This window comes from Camelina sativa, chromosome 13, assembly GCF_030686135.1.
Source record: "Camelina sativa cultivar CO46 ecotype springtype chromosome 13, ASM3068613v1".
In the NCBI taxonomy this organism is placed as follows: Eukaryota; Viridiplantae; Streptophyta; class Magnoliopsida; order Brassicales; family Brassicaceae; genus Camelina; species Camelina sativa.
The window spans coordinates 21,810,170-21,833,920 of NC_141892.1; the positions used below are offsets into that span (position 1 = coordinate 21,810,170).

General features: G+C 37.0%; 3 protein-coding genes, 2 non-coding genes and 1 pseudogene across 5 annotated transcripts; 2 read left to right on the top strand and 4 right to left on the bottom strand.

Annotated features, from left to right (window-relative positions):
- The first annotated feature begins 127 nt into the window (after positions 1–127).
- LOC147929832 (uncharacterized) lies at positions 128–3,029 on the top strand (annotated as a pseudogene).
- Positions 3,030–5,564: 2,535 nt separating this feature from the next.
- TRNAL-UAA (transfer RNA leucine (anticodon UAA)) lies at positions 5,565–5,648 on the bottom strand. The gene has a single exon. It is a non-coding gene; the product is annotated as a tRNA-Leu (tRNA).
- Positions 5,649–5,988: 340 nt separating this feature from the next.
- Positions 5,989–6,072, bottom strand: TRNAL-CAA (transfer RNA leucine (anticodon CAA)). Its single transcript has one exon. It is a non-coding gene; the product is annotated as a tRNA-Leu (tRNA).
- A 149-nt stretch (positions 6,073–6,221) lies between these two features.
- On the bottom strand, positions 6,222–8,010 carry LOC104737121 (reticulon-like protein B2). Its single transcript, XM_010457225.2, has 5 exons — positions 7,537–8,010; positions 7,138–7,318; positions 6,895–7,036; positions 6,733–6,802; positions 6,222–6,634 (listed from the first exon to the last, which is right to left on the bottom strand). The coding sequence occupies exons 1-5, from the start codon at positions 7,778–7,780 to the stop codon at positions 6,465–6,467; spliced, it is 807 nt and encodes a 268-aa protein (XP_010455527.1). The 5' UTR covers positions 7,781–8,010; the 3' UTR covers positions 6,222–6,464.
- A 6,033-nt stretch (positions 8,011–14,043) lies between these two features.
- LOC104737122 (putative respiratory burst oxidase homolog protein I) lies at positions 14,044–18,938 on the bottom strand. The gene is made up of 13 exons (XM_010457227.3): positions 18,251–18,938; positions 17,968–18,139; positions 17,831–17,876; positions 17,333–17,452; positions 16,469–16,876; positions 15,993–16,379; positions 15,821–15,916; positions 15,624–15,739; positions 15,382–15,549; positions 14,918–15,290; positions 14,702–14,830; positions 14,532–14,610; positions 14,044–14,450 (listed from the first exon to the last, which is right to left on the bottom strand). The coding sequence occupies exons 1-13, from the start codon at positions 18,870–18,872 to the stop codon at positions 14,341–14,343; spliced, it is 2,826 nt and encodes a 941-aa protein (XP_010455529.2). The 5' UTR covers positions 18,873–18,938; the 3' UTR covers positions 14,044–14,340.
- A 3,999-nt stretch (positions 18,939–22,937) lies between these two features.
- On the top strand, positions 22,938–23,324 carry LOC147929834 (uncharacterized). Its single transcript, XM_087480742.1, has one exon. The coding sequence runs from the start codon at positions 22,938–22,940 to the stop codon at positions 23,322–23,324; it is 387 nt and encodes a 128-aa protein (XP_087336868.1).
- The last annotated feature ends 427 nt before the right edge of the window (positions 23,325–23,751 follow it).

The window sequence follows — 23,751 nt, forward strand, 5'->3', positions numbered from 1 at the left end:
ACTTATGAAATCTGAAGCTGCTAAAGGGGAAGTGGCATCGGCCTATTTCAATCTTCTTTTCAAATCGTCTAATCCTCAATCCTTTCAGCAATGGTTTTCTGGTTTCCCAGCCAGAGTAACAGAGGAGATGAATGATTCTCTCATGGAAAAAATATCGGCTGAGGAGATTAAGGAGGCTGTGTTTTCAATTGATCCTTCCAGTTCTCCGGGTCCAGATGGCATGTCTGGTTTGTTCTTCCAGAAATATTGGTCGACAGTTGGTGCACAGGTAATTACGGAGATCCAAGGTTTTTTCGAAGATTGTGTATTCCCTGTGGAATGGAATTATACACATTTGTGTATCCTGCCTAAAACCCACAATCTGGTTGAAATGAGTGACTTGAGACCAATAAATCTTTGTTCTGTGCTTTACAAGGTGATCTCCAAAATATTAGTCAAGAGAATGCAACCGTTTCTCCTGGTAATTGTCTCTAGCAACCAGTCTGCGTTTGTGTCTGAAAGATTGATCACTGATAATATTTTGGTTGCACATGAAGTTGTACATGGTCTCAAAACTAATAAAGAAATCTCCTCCCAATTTATTGCAGTTAAAACGGATATGTCCAAGGCCTATGATCGAGTAGAGTGGAGTTATGTGAGAGCGTTGCTAAATGCTTTGGGATTCCATAGTCGGTGGGTGGAATGGATTATGCTCTGCATAACGACAGTAACCTTCTCGGTTCTCATTAATGATCAACCTTTTGGTATGATCTTTCCTCAGCGAGGTCTGCGTCAAGGGGATCCATTGTCACCCTTTCTGTTTGTGCTCTGTACTGAAGGCCTGACTTATTTGCTCAATAAAGGACAAGAAGAAGGAAAATTACAAGGTATCAAATTCTCAGAAGATGGTCCGGAAGTTCATCATCTCTTATTTGCGGATGACAGCCTCTTCATGTGTAAGGCGGACATGGAGCAGGTGTCCTTTCTCCAAGAAGTATTGAGTAAGTATGGAGCAGCTACGGGTCAAACTATAAATCTGAGTAAGTCCTCAATTACCTTTGGTTCAAAAGTGAATCCACTTTCAAAGAGTGGTATCCAAGCAAAAATGGGTATCTCAAAGGAAGGTGGTGCATGTAATTATCTGGGTATGCCTGAAAGTTTTAGTGGGTCAAAGGTGGAGTTATTGAGCTACATCAAAGAGAGGCTAAAAGCAAAACTGTTGGGATGGTATGGAAGATTCTTATCTCAAGGAGGCAAGGAGGTTCTTTTGAAATCAGTCGCTCTGGCGATGCCGGTCTTTGTGATGTCATGCTTTAAGTTACCAAAAGCTACCTGTTCTACTCTGGCTAGTGCTATGTCAGATTTTTGGTGGGGTAATGCTGAGCATACAAAAGGAATACATTGGCAAAGTTGGGAGAAGCTCTGTCTACCAAAAGACCAGGGAGGTTTAGGTTTCAGGGACATACCATCTTTCAATCAAGCCCTCTTGGCGAAACAAGCTTGGAGAATTCTTCAATACCCCAACAGTATCTTTGCTTTGGTAATGAAGAGTAGGTCTTTTCCGGACTCTGACTTTTTGGATGCAGTGCTTGGTGTTAGTCCCTCTTATGCTTGGAGAAGTATCCTCCACGGAAGAGAGCTTCTATCTAAGGGACTAGAGAAGAATGTTGGTAATGGAAGATCTATTCAAGTGTGGATTGATGACTGGATTGAAGATGAGGGGTGGAGAGCTCCATGGAGGAAAAATAATTTCTTCAATCCAGCTCTGAGGGTGTCGGATTTGATTGACAGGGAGAAAAGGGATTGGGATAATGAATTATTGGAATTTCACTTGTTTCCAGCAGATATCATTCTAATAAAAAAAAATCAAGCCAGTAATGGAGGTTGATGATTTCTATGCTTGGAAACATAACAAAAGTGATGATTTCTCAGTTAAATCGGCTTACTGGTTAATATCTCAATCAGCCAATCCCAAGATCAGAGAGGAGGTAAACCAACAACCTTCAACTAACCCTTTAAAGTCTGAAGTTTGGGCATTGCAAACAGATCCAAAGCTCAAGGTTTTTTTGTGGAAAGTCTTGTCCGGGGCTCTACCTGTTACGTTTACTTTGAAAAAAAAAGGGATGAAGATGGATGATACTTGTCAGATTTGTGGAACTGAGGAAGAGACGATAAATCATGTGTTGTTCTCTTGTTCTTTTTCGAGACAAGTTTGGGCTCTTTCAGGTATTCCATCTTCTGAAAGGGGTTTTCAGGAGGGTTCTGTTTTTTCCAATGTACACTATCTCATGTCAAATAGAAGAAACAGGCTGTGGCCGGAGGATTTTGGTAAGATTTTCCCATGGACTATATGGAGGATTTGGAAAAACATAAATCTTGTTTCCTTTGAAGGTAAAGCTTTCACTCCTCAAGAATTGGTTCAAAAAAGTCAAGATGATCTGTTGGAATGATCTGAGGCTCAAATTCTTGATAGCGTTGAGGAAGAAGATGAAGTTGAAAAGGGTAGCAGAGACTTTGAAGGAAGGTCCAAAGAAATGAGACAAGGTAAAAAGGAATGGAAGGCTCCTCCTCTGAATTGGTTAAAATGTAACATTGGAGTTTCATGGTCCTATAGAAACAAATTGGCGGGTGGGGCTTGGGTCCTTCGAGACCACAAAGGAGTTGTTCTATTGCATAGTAGGACAGCTTTTACTTTGGTCAAAGACAAGAATGAAGCTCAGTTCAAAGGTTTAGTGTGGGCTATGGAAAGTATGCACAGTCATCGAGTTGAGAATGTGATTTTCGCCTTGCAGGATGAGTGCTTGGTAAAAGCGATTGCTAAACCTGCAGTTTGGCCTTCATTTAGATATCAATCTATGGAGGTGAGTTTTTTGTGTACATATTTCAGAAAATGGAAATTCTTTTTGGAAAAATTCTCCTCAAACAGAGGAGCTTCTCTGATAGCTAAGAGTGTGACCGAAGAGGGACGTTTTCACTCATATGTTGTCGTAAGTCATCCATTCTGGCTAGATGGGCTATTTGCTAAAGAAAGAGCATCAGCTGCTGTTTGAGTTAAAGTTTTTAGGTCATATGGTAGAGTCTTTGTTCCTTGGTAGTTTGGTTAAAAGCTAGTTGTAGTGTTTGGAGAGTCGGGAGATGAAATTTTGTTTCCTCCTGGACTAGTTGTTGTTGGATTTATAAAAAGTAACATCCTTCTAATATAATTGCAGTTGATAAAAAAAAAATTTGCAGCAGAACTAATAGTAAAATCACTTTATGCTTTTTACATGTTATCTTTAAAAGCCAAGTGACTTTAATAGTAGTGGACATAGGAGTAAGGATTTCATAGAAATATTCATTTTTTGTATGAAGTTCTTTTTAAAAAAAAAATGATTAAAAAGAGAAATGGGCCAATTGAAAATAGACAAACAGACAGCAAAAATAAAGAGATTGGTCGTGGACTCGGGGTCCCTCGCACGCACTCTAGGACCTTTGATTGGTTTTGCACTCTAGATTAATAATTGTAATTGTAAATAGTTATTTAATAAATAAATAAGTGTTTTAACATTATTACCCTCCAATAATTGTAACCGGAGCAGTCGATTAAAAGAGAATGCGTGGAGCATAATTGGTGGCAATCTACTCAGGAGTACTATTGTCTCCCACTTAAAACAAAAAGTTACACGTCCTTAAAGAATCTCAAATAAATTATGGTGACAACAAGAACTACTACTAATCCGTTTTGATTTTTGTTTTTCTTAGTTCAAAACTTTTAGATAAGAAAGATTAATATTATGTGATAGAGGTGGTTTAGCTAGTGTAGTGTACAAGCAAGCTACACACGCACACAGAGTTTCAAATTCATCAATAGTAATATGTTTTGGTTTCTAATTCGAGATATAGATCTAATTAAGTTTTATAATTTTTTTTGGTTACCTAAAAAAAATGATTTCGTTTTTACCATACTCTCAAGTCTCAAGTATGAATATATAATGTTTTCAGAAAAAGTATAATATAATTTACATTTTTTTTGGATTTAAGTAGTAGAAAGATAATTTTAGTGTATGGCTCTTTACCAAGAAGATCCTTAAAATAGAGATCCTTTAGTTATTTTAACATCAAAAGCACTCGATTAAATAGTTAAAGAAAACAAAAAATGCTATATTATAAAGATTTTTTGTGTGTGTGTGTGTGTGTGCAAAGTATGCTGTATATATAGACAAGAAGTAGAAAGACAAAGACTCTCTCTCTCTCCCCCCATTTTTAGCCATGGAAGTTTAATCAAGAACTCCCTAATTTTGGATAAAACTCAAAAGCTCTATTAAGGTTGATTCCAAAATTGGGGGAGCTTGAGCTGAACATCCATGGAAGCTTCTAGGTGGACCGAAGGGTTCCACCAAATAGATGTGAAACACAATGTTCACTCCCTGCACTTATTTAACCAGCTGTGTTTATAGTGAATCTTCAAACCGTTCTGGTTAACGCGGTGGGGTTGAACCGGCAAGTCACGGAACGGCGGATGGGCTCGATCATCTTCGAACCTACCAAGGTCTTATATCGGCTCCTTCTCTACTATCCAGGGTTTTGTTATTATTTTTTTTGTCTTTGAAATTTTCCATTAATGTTAATCTTGTTGTTTTGTCAATTTGATCGGTTGTGTTTGTTTGTGCAATTTAAGGAGCTACGATCTTTGAATTTGTTTAAAAGTTTGTATGTTTCTATGATTGTCATATATAAGAAACAAAGAGCATTTTAAATTTTAACAAAAGTGTTATATAAGTTTCTTAATAATTCGTTCAAAAAAAAAAAAGTTTCTCAATAATTATGCTTAATTTTCTTGAAGAATTAATTTTTGTAGTGATATCGATGTACAATATTTCAGATTCTTTTTGGTATTACCAAATTTAAAGAATAAAGTTGTGTATATGGTGTACTTTTATTGTCAACTGATGTGTGTTGTTGTTTGGCTGTTTGCGTTATCTGATTCTTGATTGATTTAATTTATGTAACAGAAAATACCCGTGGAAACATGAACTAATATTTATAGAAGACATATGAACTAGCAGATAACAAAATTAATGATATTGCTACATTTTTCTGTAACTAATCATATGTTTTCACTATATAAACTTTTTTTTTTTTTACAAATCATAATTTTTGTGTGTTTACAAATGATTTTGATTGTTGCAAACCATGCATTATAGAATTCATACATGGTTCTCATTCACGCAAAATTAATATAGTTACCCGAAGAATTGAACACGTTTGGAATTGGATGTTTGACATGATATGACGATTTGCCATATTTTTGCTTAAGAGAAAACATAGAGAACATGTTGTGCTGAAACGTTAAATGTTTATGACAAGGTTGTGATGAGATGGTGCTTTTTGTTACGATAATTTATTTTGGAAAACAAGAAGTGAAGTCGAACCCAACTGTATTGTTACTTATTCACCATTCTGGTCCATATTTAGCAGTTATTTTATATTGAACTGATGTTAATTGAGAAACATATACAAATCGTGAAATTAAGAAGAAAAAAAGGTTAATTACGTCTTCAAATCATTAAGCTTAGTTATATAATACAAAATTAGGCAAAAAATACTGTCAGAAGTGGGGTTTGAACCCACGCCCTCGTAAGAGGACCAGAACTTAAGTCTGGCGCCTTAGACCACTCGGCCATCCTGACTTTTCTGATAATATGCAGTATTACTAATATCTATCTAATAGACTAATACGAACGAGCACAAGCACCACCCAAAGACAATTGAAAAAACCTATTCTTCGTTCATTATGTCGGAATATAAATATTATATCATAACTAAAATTCGTAAGACACAATTATTAGTTGTAATAAAAAATCGATAAATAAATTAATATGCATATAGCAAGATCACGACTACAAATTTGGTCCTCAAATTCTCATGCCACACACACACAACACGGCAAAAAAAAAAAAAAAGGAAAAATACATGCAAAGCTGTTAGGTAAAAATTGTATTATGATATCAAAAAGAAAACTATTTTTATTGTCAGAAGTGCGGTTTGAACCCACGCCCTCTTACGAGGACCAGAACTTGAGTCTGGCGCCTTGGACCACTTGGCCATCCTGAAATTTATGACTCAACTGCGTACTGCATATATCTAGGAATTAATATATCTAATTAACATAGCTAAGATGTGTACTCTCTCTTTTGGCCTCTCGAGTAATCGAAGCATACAAGATAACAAGACACACATATTACTACACTAAAGTCGACCAAGATCAAGAATAATACATATATAGACCAAGAGAACAGCTACAAATTTTGTCCTTCTTCCCACAACACCAAAATAACCAACCACAAATCAAAATAAAAAAAAAAGGAATTTGTTAAAGTAAAATCCGGAATGAGAGCTAACACATAAACTTTTGAGATTTACCAATTCACAATACAAACCCACATTTTAAAAAAACCAGAGTATTGTGAGCATTACACTCAAAAGAAAACCCCACAAAAAAAAACCTAATCTTTCTTCTTGTTCTTCAAAGGTCCTCTTGGGATTTTGCTCAAAACCTTTGCGTCAAACACAGCGTATTGCTTCTTCAATTCAGCCATCGCTTTCTCACCGTATGGGTCTATTTTGTCTTCGTACTTATCGTAGATAAGAGGAACAGTGAAGAGCAGAACCAAAGCTGTAAAAATCAAGACCCATATATCCCATCCATCAGAACTTGTTTTGTTATAAGAGACAGAAAAAAGAAGCAATACTTAAAGAAAATATAAGTGTTACCTATGTACGCTAATGTCAAGAAACTACAGCAGCCACCCAAGATGGATAGAACCCACAATCCAAAAATTGCCTGATTCAATCAAACAGTACAGTTATTGTCAAAAGCTTAAAAGATGAGACATTACTAAGAACGGATTAAGTCCTGGAGAGTATTAAACATACAGAGAGAAACTTCTTGATATCCCTTCCAGATGCAATCTCATGAAGAGAAGAGAAACCACGGTTGATTTCGATTCTGAGACCCGAAGCAAGCTGAAGAAGAGGATCTTCAGGGATATGAATTTCAGGAATCTTTGGTGGTGACCTGAAATTGGTACCAAATAAGGGTCAAACTCATCTAAGCTTTCAATCTATGATGCAAACAAAGCAACTTCCATAAGATTTAAAGATCACAAAGAAACTTACTTATGAATAAACATGGTGGCATTAGACCATAGAAACAACACAGCAAGAGCAACGATCATCACATGACATAACAGAGTAAGAAGATGATACTCCATTAATTCAAAGAGCACCCAAGCTACTGTAGCACCACCAATTACACCACCTGACATCTTCTTGTTCTTCCACATAAATATATCCGCCGCTGCGCAAAATTAGGGTTCTTCTATAAATCAGAGAATCTCAGAAGATCATTAATTAAAATCAAACAAATCTAATACACAGATTCAAACTATAACATCGATTAAATTTAACCATCTTCTTCACCAAATCCCTAACGAAAGCAAACCAGCGATAAAATCAACAAGATCAATTTCAAATTCGTATTAAATAAAACTGAGATCGGAGTACAAAAAAACGTACGTTTTCCACCGCCGAGAACCTTATGAACAGGTCTCTCCCTACCAAACAAACGATAAACCTTCGATTTCAAAGACCTCGGAGACGAAGAAGACGATGTTTTCTTCTCGTTCTCTTCATCTGATGAAGACGAGGAAGACGAATCACCTTTGTGATGGATCTTCTCCGATAACTTCTCCATCAACGATTCTCTCTCTACAACCTCCACCGCTGGTGAAGATTCTGCATGCTTATGTTCATCCGCCATTGATTCCGATCGCAGCTTTTCCGATTCAGTCAGAAGTACTTGTTTCTTCTTCTTCTAGGGCTTTCTGGAGAAGAAGGATCTCGAAGGAAGCCTTGAAAAAATAGAAGGAGAAGATTTAGAATCGATCTGAACCGTTGAATAGATTGTTTTGATCTGAACCGTTGATTTCAAATCTCAGCGACGCTTGGGGGAAACGATTATAAATAAATAAAGACATGCTGGGGACGTATATATAAAAAAAAACGGACCGAGAGTTTTTAACGCCGTTAATAGCCACGTTGTTTAACGGTGTCGTCATTAATGTGGTGTTGAGGTGTCACGCGGCTGGACTATGAGAAAAGGTCGAACCAGTAGTATTGTGACACGTGGTGAACTTTCGGTTTTTCTATTTAAAAGACAGTGATAATTAAATTATTATATCTTGATGACGATAAATTAAAAAAAAATATTATAATTAAGGAAGTTGGAACCGTCTTAAATTTTTTGATTAACAAAGTTAAAGACGTGTTTAAGAAAAAGAATGTTCTAGAAAGTGACGAGGCATTTAATTTAATTTTTTAATTTGACAGCGTTAGGTTTATGGGCCCAAAATGAGCTGAAGACAATGATGAAGCCCAGTTGTAATTTTCTTATACAAGAAAGCAATTCAAAACCCCGTAAAGAATTTTCGATTTGATGTTACTTTTTTTTAAACGTTCACTCCAAATAATATGAAGACCGGCTTTGTATATAATAAGGAGGTTAATCTAATTATTTGCAAATAGGTGAATGGTGACAAACGGGAAAAGGGTGTTTTAATATCTGTACAGTTTTAAAAGTATCAGTTTCTACCTTTACAAATATTTAGTGTTAATTTTACTTCAACTAAAATTCAAATTTCAAATTCAATTAATATAAGTGGTGCCAATTTCAAAACGGATGCTGACTCACATGACACATATGAGAGTGAGGTGGCATTATCTTGGTAACTCAGATGACACAAGTGAGAGAGTGAGGTGTCATCGTTTGTAAAAAACGACTGTCGTTTTGATATTGCGACTTTAAAAAAAAACAAAAAAAATTCTAACAACCAAGATTTGTACTCAGATGCATTAACATTTTTTAAAAATATATATTTATATTTATAAGATATTAAGTACATAATATATTTTAAATACCAAACTTGGTTATATTGAAACTATTACCGGATAAACTAAAGTGTGAGAGCGGTGACAAACTATACACTTTTCTCTTTTATATTTCTTAATTATCTATCTGTTTATTTTATTTATGGGAAGGTTTACCACACATGATTTTCTTCTAATAGTACAATGAATTAATGTTTTTAATCATAAGTGATTTGTGTTACATACAAAATATAAAAGATTATTTTTATTTATTTATTATTCTTTGTGTATTTGTATACAAATGTTCATTTGAAACAAGAACATCTACCCAACTATCTTTTTTCTTCATCTTTCAAGATTTTTTTTCCCAATAAAACAAGAATATAAAATGTGTATGACAGCAATCTTGAACACCTTGGGAATTCCCTCTGAAAAAATTGAAGTTATAGGAGTACACGATAAATTATCCCGAATAAGATTTCCTCATATAGCGATGATTTCCCTATGTCGCTTCGCAGTAGAATGGGGCAGCATAATCGCATACAAAAAAGACACAAACTTTGTCCTTTCTCTATTTAAATATTTGGGGGTATTTGGCATATATAGTTACGTTTGTAAGTTGTTTGATTGCTTTGTTTCTCCAAACTCACCAAATTCGTGTTTTAAGTCTTTGAGTCTGATGGTTTAGTGATGGAAATACACTCAGATTGTGGGAGTTCGAAATTGTATATCAAGGGCTATCCGGTATACCGCGTTTAGGTTCATATAAGCTTAGAACGAATAAACAAATTATAGTTTTTATTACTAAAAAGGTTAAAAATGATATATATATATATATATATATATATTAGATGGTTACCCATGCAATACGTAGATGATATGTATTTTTAATAGTTTATATATTTATATTATTTTATGATTATAATAAAATCATCTATATTTGCAAATTATTTGATTGTTTGATATATTGAGTATAGTTTACATTAAATTCTATATAAATATAAATTGTATGTGTGACTGTTTATATATGGCAGCAAATTAGTCATTTTTTGGTTCTTTGAAATGTTGAATAGATATTAACAAAAAATAAGCAAAACATATGTAAAATATGAACAAAACATAAGTAAAATATTTGTACGTATATGTTTCTATAACACATAAATTAGACTCTCAGATATCATATCATTTATTTTTATAGTCATACTAGCATTTTGTTAGTTCATTAAAAATATCCTTTCGTTTAAATTATTTTATACAAGTTCTCAAATTTTATTGTGTTTTTCATTTTACTTTTAAACATCTAATACATTATATAATACTCTATTAATACAAATAAAAATATGAAATAAGAAGAATTAATAACAAACAAAAAAAAAATTCCACAAATAACAAATAAAATACATAAACACATTTTCAAACTAAATAAAATAAAATATCATGGACTTTTTAGATAAAAAGCATAAACACATTTTCAAACTAAACACATAACCTAACTAAAAAGATATATGGTCTTACAATTTTTTTACTATTTTGTGGCCTTCTTTTCTCTAAAAGCAGCCTTCTTACTGTTAGCATCAAAACCTTCACATAAAAGCTTCTTCAATGTAACAGCCAAGGACTGAATTGCAATAGCCATATAGGTACCTTCGAAGATACTAATACCATCATGGCCACAGAAGCAATCCCATTCACCATTCACCAGACCAAAGTTTATGTAGACAAGGTTTAGAAATGTAACAAGATGGAAATACGCAGAAATGACACATGTCACCAACATCCAAAACAAGAAGAGATCAGATTCTTTCTTGTTGGGAATCTTATCTTTCAATAGAGTAATAGACCACTGACCACAGGATGATAGTTTCTACAAAGGACTGAAGCAACGCAAATAAACTTCCCACCCCAGTTTGCTTTGCCATTGACATAAGGAGGGAGTACAACCTTGGTTTTAAAAAGCGCGCATGTGGCGCGCCATGGCGCGTTGCGCACTGCTGTGAGGAGATGAGGGAAACAGGACACTATGGCAAGGCGATATCCATGATGCGAGCGAAACGATGAGCCATAGCCGATGCGACCATTGCGTATGGCGAGCGCAACATGGTTTATGGCTCAAAGGTAAAAAATCATTCTGTAATATTGTAGTTTACTTATAAATCAAACGTATATTTGATTTTCTGAATAATATCTTTCATTATTGATTTTATGTAATCAAAAATCTTTGATTTGATCATTTTTTCACCCATTATATATACGAAAACCCTAGTTTATTTAGTTTCCTCATCTCTTTCATTCACGAGTCCTAAACGTGAAGACGTCAATCGACTTTACTACACGTCTACAACTACTGCAAAAGGTAATCATCTACTAATCGAAACTGTTGTATACTTGTATTGGTGGAGGAGAGCTCTTTCAAGATACTATTTTGGATCGTGATGACTATGAGTTTGAGAATACTCTGTTCGATTAGAGCCTTAGTGGTTTACTGGGTTTAAGAACTATCTCTGTTTTTTTTTTGTTTTAACTTTCTTAGTTTCTTTTGAGATGGATTGGATTGTTTTATGCTAGTTTATTCTAAAGTTTTAATAAGTTTCAGCAGAAAACCTCTTATTTTCTTTCTTTTAAACACCAAGCGCCTCATATCCATGTTGCGATGCGCCGCATGCACCATGGCGTATGGCACATTAACAGGATGTTTGTGCCACAGTGCGCTTTGCGCGATTTAAAACCAAGAGTACAACCATAAGTACAATATTCAGGACGAAGATAACAAAAATGACTAGCAGTACTTTAGAATGGAACTGCTCATGGAGGTAGAGATATGTAATCATAGAGGCTGATACAGCAGAAACGACTATAGTCAGTATTGCTAGGAACTCCATAGCCAAGTAGGTAGATACGGGTAGTACCAAAGAAAATATAGTCTTCATGATTAAGGTGCAAGGAACTTCAAAGGAAAAGGAAAAAAAGCGAGATGGGAGATGAAGATAAAGACAGAACAGAGAGACTTGGGAGATGAATGAATGAATGAATGCTACCTTCTTAAATCTGTTTTATATAGGGCTAAATCAACCAACAACATTAAAAAGTAAAACAAAGAATTAAAAAAAAAAAAAGTTGTGATTTTGAAAAGAAACGAGGTTTGTTACTTACTCATCAATGTAAACTCTTACCTCAATTCTAGTCAGCATTCAGCAATGCAGTTTGTTAAAGTACTTTTTTAAATTTCTTACTTGATATAGGGCATGAAAATATGTTTACATGCATCAGACTTATTGTTTAAGACTAACCACTTTTTTGAGTAAGTTGATTAACATTGTTAACTCGCAGATGATCCAGTTTTTCTATAACAATCAGGCTCTAGAACATTCTACTTTGAATACATAAAAGCAGGTATAAGCAATAGCTTCACACGTTCTCTCAGATATATGGCTAAAGAGTAAAGACTATAATAATTTGATTATTAAGCTTATCTCTTTTGCATTGCAATATAAATCTCCACACACAAGAAATATAAAGAGGGGTAAAGTTATAGGATATCGATACTACATATTAACCTCTCTATTTGGTATCTTTATTAAATTATACTTCTCTGGTACTTACTAATCAGAAATAGTAAAGTTTAGAGGATTGATAAAAAAAAATTATAATAGATTTACAGAAAATTTTGTTAATGATCAATCTACTATATCAATCATACGCAGAGCCGGCCCCCTCAGCCTGTGCTTGCGGCCCGGAAATATATGTAATATTTCGGCCCTCAATTGTTCTTGTAGTCTGCGGTTCGAACCATATCAACACCAAGTTTTACAATTTTTTTTTCTTTCTTTGGTCCACTAAAAAACCAGCCTTAACATAGCTTTGGGCTTGTGGCCCCAATATATTGTGCGACGGCTTCATACGGCCTATAGCACCACTAGAACATGTTAAGTTACATAACAGCAAGTATAAGCACACGTTTGACTATTAAGCTCATTTTATCGTTTTTGCATTACAATAAAATAAATCACACATGAGAAAGAAAAAGAGACGGTGAATTTAGAAGAAGATTGATACAACTAACCTCTTTTGGTATTTCTTGCATATACTTCTCTGTCTTTCCTTTATACTGATTGTCCCTATAGTTTACCTGTCAGCATTATCATCAATGTTAGTCACAAAAATTTTGAAGTGTAAATAAAAAAAACTATGATTTTTTTTATAAGTTGAACTTGTAAAACAATACATGTTATTTCATATCGTATTATGCACTGCATTGCATGCCTTTAATATATATATATATATATATATATATATATATATATATATTTAATTTTATTATTATTAAAGCAGTGACATGAGTCACACAGTCACTGCAGTGCATGCCTTTAATATATAGATCAAATAACTCTGTTTACTGGAATTTTTAACAAAGAAAATGTGATAGGACATTGGTTAATTAAAAAAAAAAGTATGTGAGGCTAACAGTATGATCAAAAGTGCACAGCGCGAGCTTTGCAAAATCCATCAAGCAAAAAAAAGGAACTAGACTCGCTTAGGGAGAGAGATTGAAGAAGGCTATTTAAAGCAGAGACCCATAGAGTTCATTGGCTTCAAGTGAGTGATGCAAAAGATGGCAACGATTTGGGAAAGCAAAAGATGAAGATGACGATGATGATGACTATCACGTGTGACTCATGTGACTGACTCGTTTATATGGGCTTGGGCCTTTCGCTAAATCTTCTTTTTTTTTTTCTTTTCTTTTCTTTTCTTTTTTACTCATTGTAATTTTCTTTTTTCACAATACAAAAAGATGAACCAAACTAATTCATACATACAGTATAGAGCTTTTGTATGCCTCTAAATTAGTGTTACAACATTATTAACCGGTTATAGCTCCTGTGATTGACCAATTATCGGTTTACCGGTTTACATCAAATGGTTAACATAACCAAATTCAATCTAATAAAGACTCGTCTTCCTCATAAGTTTTTTTATTAAATTGTTTTATAAAGCTTTTGTATACTACTTCTTTGGCTCATATCAACTTGGTACCAGATCGTCCTGATAGGAAAAACTAATTCTGATGACGTTGGCAAGTAAAGAAAAAACTCTACTTTGAAACCATATACAAATAGATTACTAAAATCATCGAATTATAGAAATTTGACAACAACATGATTTGTTCAAAAAAACAACAAATAATAATCATTCGTAAATCATCTGCCATTTGTGCGAACTTCTCTTTTTCTATTTGTCTTTTTTTCACAAGCTTTAACTGTGATTTTTTAAAACATTTTTCACAGTCCTACTCTAAGATGAAATGGTTAAAAGTGTGTGATACACCAAATGAAAAGAAAAAAAAACAACAAGGATATGAGAAAAGAACATTGCATGAACAATTTACATTTATTCCTTGATTCGATTTCATTCAAAAACAATAAAGGTGAGGGACGACTATATATTGTTTTTTTTCCTTTAGAACTGTTCTTTGTGGAACTCGAACCTGGAGCAACCCGTCTGGTTAAATTCATGGCAGAGTGTTGAAAGTTCCTTCCCCAAACTCGGTACTCCACAGTAGAACACTCCTAAAAGAACAAATCAGACTAGGAAAATATGGACCACGATATCGATTATTAATTTTATGAACTGATTTTTTGTATGTTTACCTATTCTTGCGTTCCTATGTTTGGTGCTAATCTTTGATAAAACCTTCTTCCATTTCGGCCTCCCAAAATGCGTCCTTACCTATAATAACCAAAACTTGTTATTATATGCAAGATCACAAAAGTGTTTGTAATTTGTAATAAAGTAATCGTTAAATTAAAAAGATCATTGCCTTGGTTCCAGAAAATATGTCTACGCCATTTTTAGCATGGTTTAGCGTTTGGATCATGGTGAGAAGATTTGACCGAGTATCTCCTTCTTCGTACACACTAGTCAAGTAGTTGTGCATCTCAATAACACCCTTTTTTATTTGTTTACAATACAAATATGTTAGTAAATAACGTGAAAATGTACAATCTATTGACGTTAAGGATAAGTGGTATGTTACCTTTATATCCAAATCAGCAATTTCGTTCATGATTTCTTTAAACCAATCGAAGGAACCTTGTTCTCGTGTCACCCAGTAAAAATAAGCGTTCTTGGTCATCAATGTCCTCGTTTGATTTTGTGGACTTCTAATCCGAGCTTCCGAGTTTAAGCAACTAGAACTGTGATCCGACGAGATGTTGCTGTTACTACGACTACCTGACATACTGATCACAGCTTGTTCATTTTGCTTAATAATGTTGTTGAGTAGATCTCTCAAAATGCTAATGAAAGGTGTTGCCCCGATTCCAAGGCCAACTAGTAATACCACATCATACTTCCAATGGTCTTGCGCTGGAGCACCATAAGGTCCATCTATCAACAGCTCTGGCAAACTAAAATTTCAAGAGAGAGCAATCAAAATTTCACATTCTGAAAATGTAATAATATATATGGAAACAAAATTCTAAGACATTATAAATGTACCTTCTTTGGTTTGGTCCGTCTGCTCTGAGAAGTCCACTTTTTCCAGGTTCGGGAGCTTGACATACCACTGAGAATGCCTTCTTAATCCCTTCTGTCCAATCACCAAGCTGACGAATGTGGATGCTGAGATAATCATCTCCAGGGGATGAAGTAATGGAAAACGGATGCCTGTAGATGGAAGCTTTGAGTTTAGTCTTTGTGTTGTTCAAAGAACATAGTGTTTAGGTTTTGTTTGGGCTTACCACTCAAATTTTGATACTGCAGGACACTGGACATATATATATTGTCCACTCTTGTAATCAAATGAAGTAGGCTTAGACATACGTAGCACAATAACGTTTCCGGGATAAATTACAACCTGAAACCAAATAATTTGAGTTGGTCTAAAGATACCAATATCCTTTTTTCTATATGGCTTTATCCAATATGTAAGACATACCTTGCAGATTTCAACGGTGTAAAGCCTCGAACGAAAGAATCTAAGTATCCTTTCACCAGCATAGAGTAAAACTGGCACAGAAAGATACATCCATATCTGCAGGAGGTAGCATTTGTTATTATTTGAGAACAAAAAAAAAGAGTAAAATGGCCAAGTGTTATATGGAATTTACCGTTTTGCGGTACCATTTATGCTCGAGATATAAGGAAAAACCGTGGATGACTAAAAGAACATAAACCATTAGAAGTAAGTGATGTGAATACCAGAAAGCATTATATCCTGTAAGTTTGTCAAATGGTTTTGGCAACTTAGTAAGGTTCCGTCTGCATCTTCGGCTGGCTAATGTGAATGCAATTACCATAAAAGCAACCATTATAAAACCAGTGATTCCCACTGGAGTGTTCACCAAGTCAAAGTATGTAGGTCTGATCACACCAAAGTAATGAACCAAGTATCTTTTGTAATCAGCTTCTGTAGATGTTAGAATCCTTGGGAAATCACAAGCAAGGTGGCTTGATGAATGTATAACCATGGCAACAATGATTGCTAGAGAGATCGTCTTGCAAAAACGAAAAAGTTAAGGATTCAGCTGAAGCATGTATAGTCTCTCTCATATGAATGGTAAGACAAAATGGTTTGTATATTAACCTTGTGGAAGTTGATACTCTCATCGAAAGGCACTGCGTAGGACAAACCAGTGGATCTAAGATAAGTGATGGTGTTTCTACAGACAGGCAAAAGGATAAGAGCCATGTTGAACTTCAAAGTCTCAGCTGCACCTTTTGCCACGACAAGGCAGTAACCCATTACATGGAATGCGTCTTTGTTTTTGTACTGAACACATTTCCACATAAAGAACCATGCCATGATCACTAACCACAATGTCAAAACCCAAATCCTCTTCCAATTGTCTTGCAAAGAGTAAAGCAAGCTCCTGATTATTCCCCATCTTTTATCTTTTAGATTTTGACTTAAGGCTCGGCTTGTTTGGCTGTACGGTTGGCTGTAACTATGAGATATGTCCTTCTCTAGTAGTAGCATCTCTAGGTCCTTTAACTGCATCGTTTCAAATCCATAACATAATACATCACATTAGAAAATGTGTAACAGAGTTCCTCTGTTTAAAACTTAAGTGTCCAAATAGTATTCTACTACCCATCTTGTGTATGTCTCTCAGAAAATATTTGTTATTATTACTCTTAAGGTTAAGGTTTATTATGTGTGGACCTCTACTTCTTTGCTTCGTCAAGGTTTTATTCTATTAAAGTCTTCCTAATAAAAATGAAGCTTCAATATCATTGGGTCTTTGACTTAGTCAAATGTCCCTATCAGAGAACTTTAAAGGTAGGAGAGAGCTCAACGTCGTCATCAATCACTAAGGTCAAACTTAACAACGAACCCTTCTACTCTCCCTCATTGAAAAGGACTGATCTGCCTACTATATCAATTTAGTATTTAAGCATGTTTTTGTGTTATGAGCTTTTCACAAGATGACAAATAAAAACCATGCACCTCTATGTACTGAGAGTCGAGCCCATCCGGAGCCAATTCTTCCATGATCAGTGCTGCATACTCTTCTGCTCGTTGTCTCAACCTTGATAGATTATTTGCTGATGCACTTAGTATAATTATCTATATGTTGTCAAAATCATACACAATAAAATTAGTTAATGCCATAATTAAAGAAGCTTCTGCTTAGAAAGATTCAACGTACAAAACTTAGTGGTTATATAGAAATATCATATCTTTGATTGGTAGTTACAACTTAGAAACACTACTTCTACAAGGTCAAATCGCAGAAAACAAATAGCAACTCAAAAGTTTTTATATTCTTGCATTGGTTTAGAAAGGGAGACATAAGAACTAATTATATCAGCAAGAGGGATAATACAATACTAAAAAACATAAGATAATGGGACTCATGTAAGATTCATTATTACGTAGTCAACAATTCAATGCTGATTAGAGAATACTAAAACTAGGAAGATCGATGGAAACATAAGTCATCACCTCTTTTACTTCTTTCTCTGTGATTCTACCATCTCCATTTTTCACCCTGCACGTATAATACAAATGTTATACCAAAAAAAAAAAAAAAACAATCAAGAACTAAACTCATGTTGAATAAGTAAGTAATCAATATATACATGTTAAAGAAGATTTGTAGCCGAGAATCGAAGCTATCGTCTGTAATCTGATACCAAAACTCATATAGTTCTTGAAGATTGATCTTGTCAACCATTAATCTTCTTCTCCTACACAACGCGTCGAACAACTCTTCTCCAAACTCTTTTGAATCCTCATTCTCATTCTCCATCCCTTTTTTTTTTGCAACACAAACACACAACAAATTCGTCGTCAAAATGTGTCACAATCTAATGCATATGATTTGATTATAAGACAGAAATGTGAAAATCATGTTTTTCAAACCTATGCAAATAGCGAAATCACTTCGGCTAATATGACCATCTTTGGAAAGATTGACGAAATTGTTTTGAACTTGTCTCCAATCCGCGATCCCGTTATCTTTACTGCTTATGAATTTCAAACCATGAATCGCTCTCTGCGTTGACGTTCCAATACGATTGGTGAATCGTTGTGTTAAAGTTCGACATAGAATAGCATGATCGGTAACATTAGGAACCACAGGCTCCGGTGCAGACCGAGAAGAATAGCCTAATGAGATCCTTTGAAGCTTTTGTTTAAGATCTCTCGAGAACTTTTTGGCTCTTTCAACCGTGTGAAGCTCTGAGTTCCGATGACTAGACGACGCGCTCCACCCTAAGCTACGAGACATTGTTCCTGAGTTAGAAGCAGAGCAAGAGGTGATCATCTCTTGATCGGTGGTTGTAACAGAGTCGATGTTTAGTAATACGCCGCTTGGGAATTCGATTGTTACTTCCACGAGCTCTTCACCGGAGGAGGAGGAGGAGGAGAAGGGTGAGTATGGTGCAGGCAATGATTGAGAGCTTTGTGTGAATTCTCCGGCGGAAGCTAAATTGGATCCCCAACGATCGTCGTCGTGAGTCCCGCCGGAGAATGACATTGACATTTTCGAATTTGTTGAGGGAGAGAGAGAGAGAGAGAGAGGAGCGAATAAATAGAATTTTTGAATTACCAAAGCAGAGTTGAACCATGAAACGAAATATTAAAAATAGGAGTTTTATTTTATTTTATTTGGTGTTGTTAAATATACATATACTAGTATATGCCCGTGCATACGCACAAAATTATTATTTGTCATAAAACAATATATAACTAATCGTTAATTGGAAAAAAGTAATAGTAATTTACAATTTCATTTGGTTGAATATTAGCAAATTTTGATGTAACTACTAAAAGTAAATTAATATTTTAAATACTTTATAATATAATTTGGTTGAATAATTGTATTTTTTTATGTTACTACTAAAAGCAACCGTAGTAGTAACTATAAAAAATATAAAATAAAAGTTTATAATCAATTAAAAGTCAAATAAAAGTAAATGTAGAAAATGAAAATGTTGAGATAACAGTTTGAATGTAAGTAACTCAGGTGAATTACATACATAACAAACTAAATCATCGGAAGGTTTTTTTTAAAAATGTAATACTTAATTAAAAAGAAATGAGAACTGAGTTATATACAGAGGAAAGAAGAACGAAAAATAGAGCATCACAAGGAAATAATAGTGTCTAGCAAAAATGCAAAATAGAGTCTCACCTCCTGGTTGAAGATGGTTTCAGGCAGGGGTGGGCAAAAAAACCGAAATCCGAAAAATCGAACCAAACCGAACCGAAATAATAGGTTTGGTTTGGTTATGATTAAATTTAAAAATCCGTTTCGTTTTTATTTTAGTTAAGCATTTGGTTTAGGTTTGGTCTGGTTAAAAACCGTAAAACCGAATGGTTTTTTTAGTTTTTAAAAAATATTTAGGATAAATTAGATATAATTAGTTTCTCCGACTTATAACTTTATATTGTATAACAATATCAATATTTTTTTCTTTATTGGGCTTATATTATTGATCTCTTAGTAATTTATCGAATTACAAAACCCTAATCCTAGGTCTTTATTCCCTAACCTATATATATTCATAATTACTTGTGGTCATTGTCTTTGTTCCCTACGTAGTACGTGCGTCTCCTCCTCTGCAAGTTCTACAATTCAAATTACCAAAGGTTTTTGTTTGTTGTCTATTTCTCTCTGTTTTTTTTCCGATAGGATTTACTTTTTAAAGTCTAAATTTCATTTAAGAACTTGGGTTTACAAAACTAAATTTGGATTCTATTTTTTGAATTATGTTTAAGTTTTACTTTTATGCTTATTTTTTAGCTATGTATCAACTATCTAATCTTTAAAACATGGCATAACCGTTAAAAACCGGAACTAAACCGAAACCGAACCAAACCGTGATACATATGTGTTGGTGTTGGGTTTCGCAGATATGGGCCGGAAGACAAAGCCCGTTAATAGGTAGTTAATGGGGATTTCGAGCTCGGCCCACGAGAGGCCCAGTAAGCATAAGACGATTGAAGAGGATTCCGAGTCAAGCGAAGAGGGGGAGCTCGAAGTGGTGGAGGAGATCTCAGAGCGATGAGACGAGACTCAAGGAGGAAATTCAGGGCGTGGTTAGACATGGCTTTTTGATATATAATTGGCTTCTCTCTCGAGGGAGAGGGCACTCGATGTAACACGAATCAAACCTACTTAAAACAAAATCCAGTTCGCAGATCTTTACAGTTTCTATCGATTTAAACCGAAAGTCCGCCCATATCTTATTTCATAATCAAATCAATTTAGTTGTTGTTTCCTGATCCAACAATTTGGCGCCGCCTGTGGGGACTTATGTCTTTCTATTCTCAAAAATCGATCACTTTAAAGATATCTAGGCGAAATGGATCCATCTACAACCGACGCAATCGCTTCCGAATCTAGCCACGAACACACCAGCATCATCACGCCGCCAGCGACTCTCTGAGAACATACAGTCGCTCCCGCTCGAGGCGAGCAAATCCGAATCCACTCTGATTGAGAGATCCAAAATTCGGCCAGATCTAGGACGGACCCGCTGCCTAGCGACACCCAGACGCCGGACTTGGATTCCTCTGATCATTCGGATCTCGCCCGCCAGAGATTCATTCCGGCCCAGGATCCTGGCTTCCCAAACCAGGAGATCCCCATCGGGGTTACCTTCGATCCCCACGATCCCGTCGGGAAGCAGAAACTAGTCATGGGTGTGGATTCGCTCTGAGAACAATATAACGAATCGACCCGGGCAACATCCGACGCCCCTACCATCCTCAGGGGCTCCCAGCGGGACCAATCTCTCAGAGATACGAGGGATGCTCGCCGTTTTGATCGATAAGACTCAAAACCAGGATGCGACGAATCGAGATCTCATGAGCCATATCGAGCGGCATGAGCAGGAGCTCGCCTTTTGTGGAAGCCACGACTTCCGTCGGGAAACCACACACCCTTCAGAAACAATCTCAACTGATTCCGCGGAAAGAGCGCTGCCTCAAACCCGCCTCAACTTTGAGACAGTCCACATCACCCCACCTGGGCTTAGAACATTATCTGTGTTCGCGACCTCGGAAATCCGTGAGCTCCGAGCTTAACAACCTTCAACGAGCCAGCGAGCTCTTGACCTGCTGACCAGCCTTCGGTCGAGAATATTGGGTCAGCGGCACGCGATGTCAGCAATTCAAACGCTCCAATGAATCCCCCAGTCAGGACAAACCCAGGTTTGACCGAGGAATTCGTGGACGGAATGTCTCGCCATGCGGCAGCAGACAACTTCGGTATCCCCGGCCCCCCGAGGAACGACGCAGTCAGCGCCCAATTCCTCACCGAATACATGAATAAAGTAAGAGCCGAGATGGCCCAAATCCGTTTAAAGGTCCACCTGGCCACGAGCGCTGCGCCGGACATCGATCGCGTGATCGCAGAAACAAGGCGCACCCCATTTACCGATCGGATTGCGAAAGTTCGCCTTCAAGATATGAATAAACTACGCCTCCCCGAGTATGCAGGCATGTCTGACCCCGGAGCACACCTCCGGGCTTTCAGATTGGCAATAACCAAGGCTTACCTCACCGATGATGAATGTGAGGCTGCCTACTGTCGATATTTCGCCGAAAACCTAGTTGGACCGGCACTTGAGTGGTTCGCGTCTTTGGAATCTAATTCCATCGACTCCTTTGACCAACTCATCGCCGTTTTCTTGAAGCAGTACTCAATTTTCTTCCAAGCCAAGGTGACCGAATCCGACCTATGGCTTTTGGTGCAAGGGAAGGATGAGTCGCTTTGCGAGTACGTAACTCGCTTCAAGGAAGTCAAGGCCAGGATATCAAACTTGAACGACGAGGTTGCCCTAGCGGCCCTCCGACATGGCTTATGGTACACGTCAAAATTTCGAGAGGAGCTCACTGTCCGACAGCCTCCTTCGCTTGACGACACTCTTCATAGGTCAATAAACTTCGCTAGAGCCAAAGAGGAGCGAGCTGCCATGGCCGAACTCGATAAGTCAGCGAAAACTCCCTTCAACCCCTCTAAGAAACCCTTCTGGAGAGATCCGCTCGAATCCGGAGTCCACACTTTTGCGGTGGACTCCGCGTCCAGACCCAAAAATCCGAACTTCGATCCCGAAAAGTTTTGCAAGTATCACAAGATACGGGGTCACTCGACCAAGGAGTGCAGAACTGTAGGACACCTCCTCGCAAGAAAACACGAAGCAGGGGATCATCACCCCCTCCAGCCCCGAAGTAACGTATCGATCTCGTCTTCTAAGGTCTCACCCTTTGCCGCACTTCATCTAAATCAGTTTATATGCCGCCTCCGGCTCCTCAAAAACCCGCGAGCTGCTGACCTCCCATATCCCGATGCTTTGGGAATCTCGACAAGAGCCATCGGGTCGACTACATCACGGGAGGATCCGCCTTGTGCCGCATCTCTGTTAATTCAATCAAAGCGTACCAACACAGGGTCGAGAGTTACCACCGGGAAAGAAAGCCACGCTCTGAACCCGACTACGAAATTACTTTCTGGGAGAGCGAAACTGCCGATCTGGACAAGCCACACGACAACGCTCTGATCGTCAGGCTAGACGTTGGAGGGTGCGAGCTGTCTCGCATAATGATAGACACCGGTAGCTCGGTCTACCTCTTGTTCTACGACGTTTTTAAACGAATGGGATATTCGGATTCCGAACTTAAAGGGGGCAAAACCCCGCTCATGGGATTTGCCGGAGACACGACTCTGGCCAAGGGCACAACCCATTTAATCGTAGAAGCCAGAGGGGAACGAAGTTTAGTCGACTTTGTAGTCGTCAACCACCCCGCTCCTTTCAACGCCATCCTCGGCAGACCATGGCTCTACGGGATGAAGGCCGTCTCGTCCACCTACCATCAATGCCTGAAATTCCCAACCCGAGGCAGAATCGCGACTATCTATGGAAGCCAACGCGCCTCCAGACAGTGTTATAGGGGCGGGTACGACTTAATCAAAAAGTCCAATCAATAGCAATTAATGATCAACTACGAGGTTCAAGCTCGTCAGCTCACGGGTCGAAAGGATCCGGTCACCAGAAGTCCATTGACGACCAAGGTCGACCAAATTTCTATCATGGAAGGCCACCCCAACCAATGTGTCGGAATTGGAGCTGACCTGAACGTCAGCACAAGGGCCGAACTGATCCAGTTTTTGGGGCATAATTGCGCGACTTTCGGCTGGTCTTCGTTGGACATGAAGGGAATTGACATAAGCGTCACTTCACACCAACTGAATGTCTACCCCACTTATAAACCAATAAAGCAAAAGCGTCGTAAGATCGGCCGCAAAAGGGCAAAAGCAGTAAACGACGAGGTGGATCGAGTGCTGAAGATTGATTCCATTCGCGAGGTCCAGTACGCCGAGTGGCTGGCCAACCCCGTCGTGGTCAAAAAGAAAA

Coding starts and splice junctions, on each gene's coding strand:
- LOC147929834 (XM_087480742.1), top strand. CDS start 22,938: ATGATAGACACCGGTAGCTCGGTCTACCTCTTGTTCTACGACGTTTTT.
- LOC104737122 (XM_010457227.3), bottom strand. CDS start 18,872: ATGTCAATGTCATTCTCCGGCGGGACTCACGACGACGATCGTTGGGGA. Junction 18,140..18,250: donor TGATTTCGCTATTTGCATAG/GTTTGAAAAACA, acceptor CAAAAAAAAAAG/GGATGGAGAATGAGAATGAG. Junction 17,453..17,830: donor CAGAGAAAGAAGTAAAAGAG/GTGATGACTTAT, acceptor GACAACATATAG/ATAATTATACTAAGTGCATC.
- LOC104737121 (XM_010457225.2), bottom strand. CDS start 7,780: ATGGCGGATGAACATAAGCATGCAGAATCTTCACCAGCGGTGGAGGTT. Junction 7,319..7,536: donor GGTTCTCGGCGGTGGAAAAC/GTACGTTTTTTT, acceptor AATTTTGCGCAG/CGGCGGATATATTTATGTGG. Junction 6,635..6,732: donor CTTGACATTAGCGTACATAG/GTAACACTTATA, acceptor TGATTTTTACAG/CTTTGGTTCTGCTCTTCACT.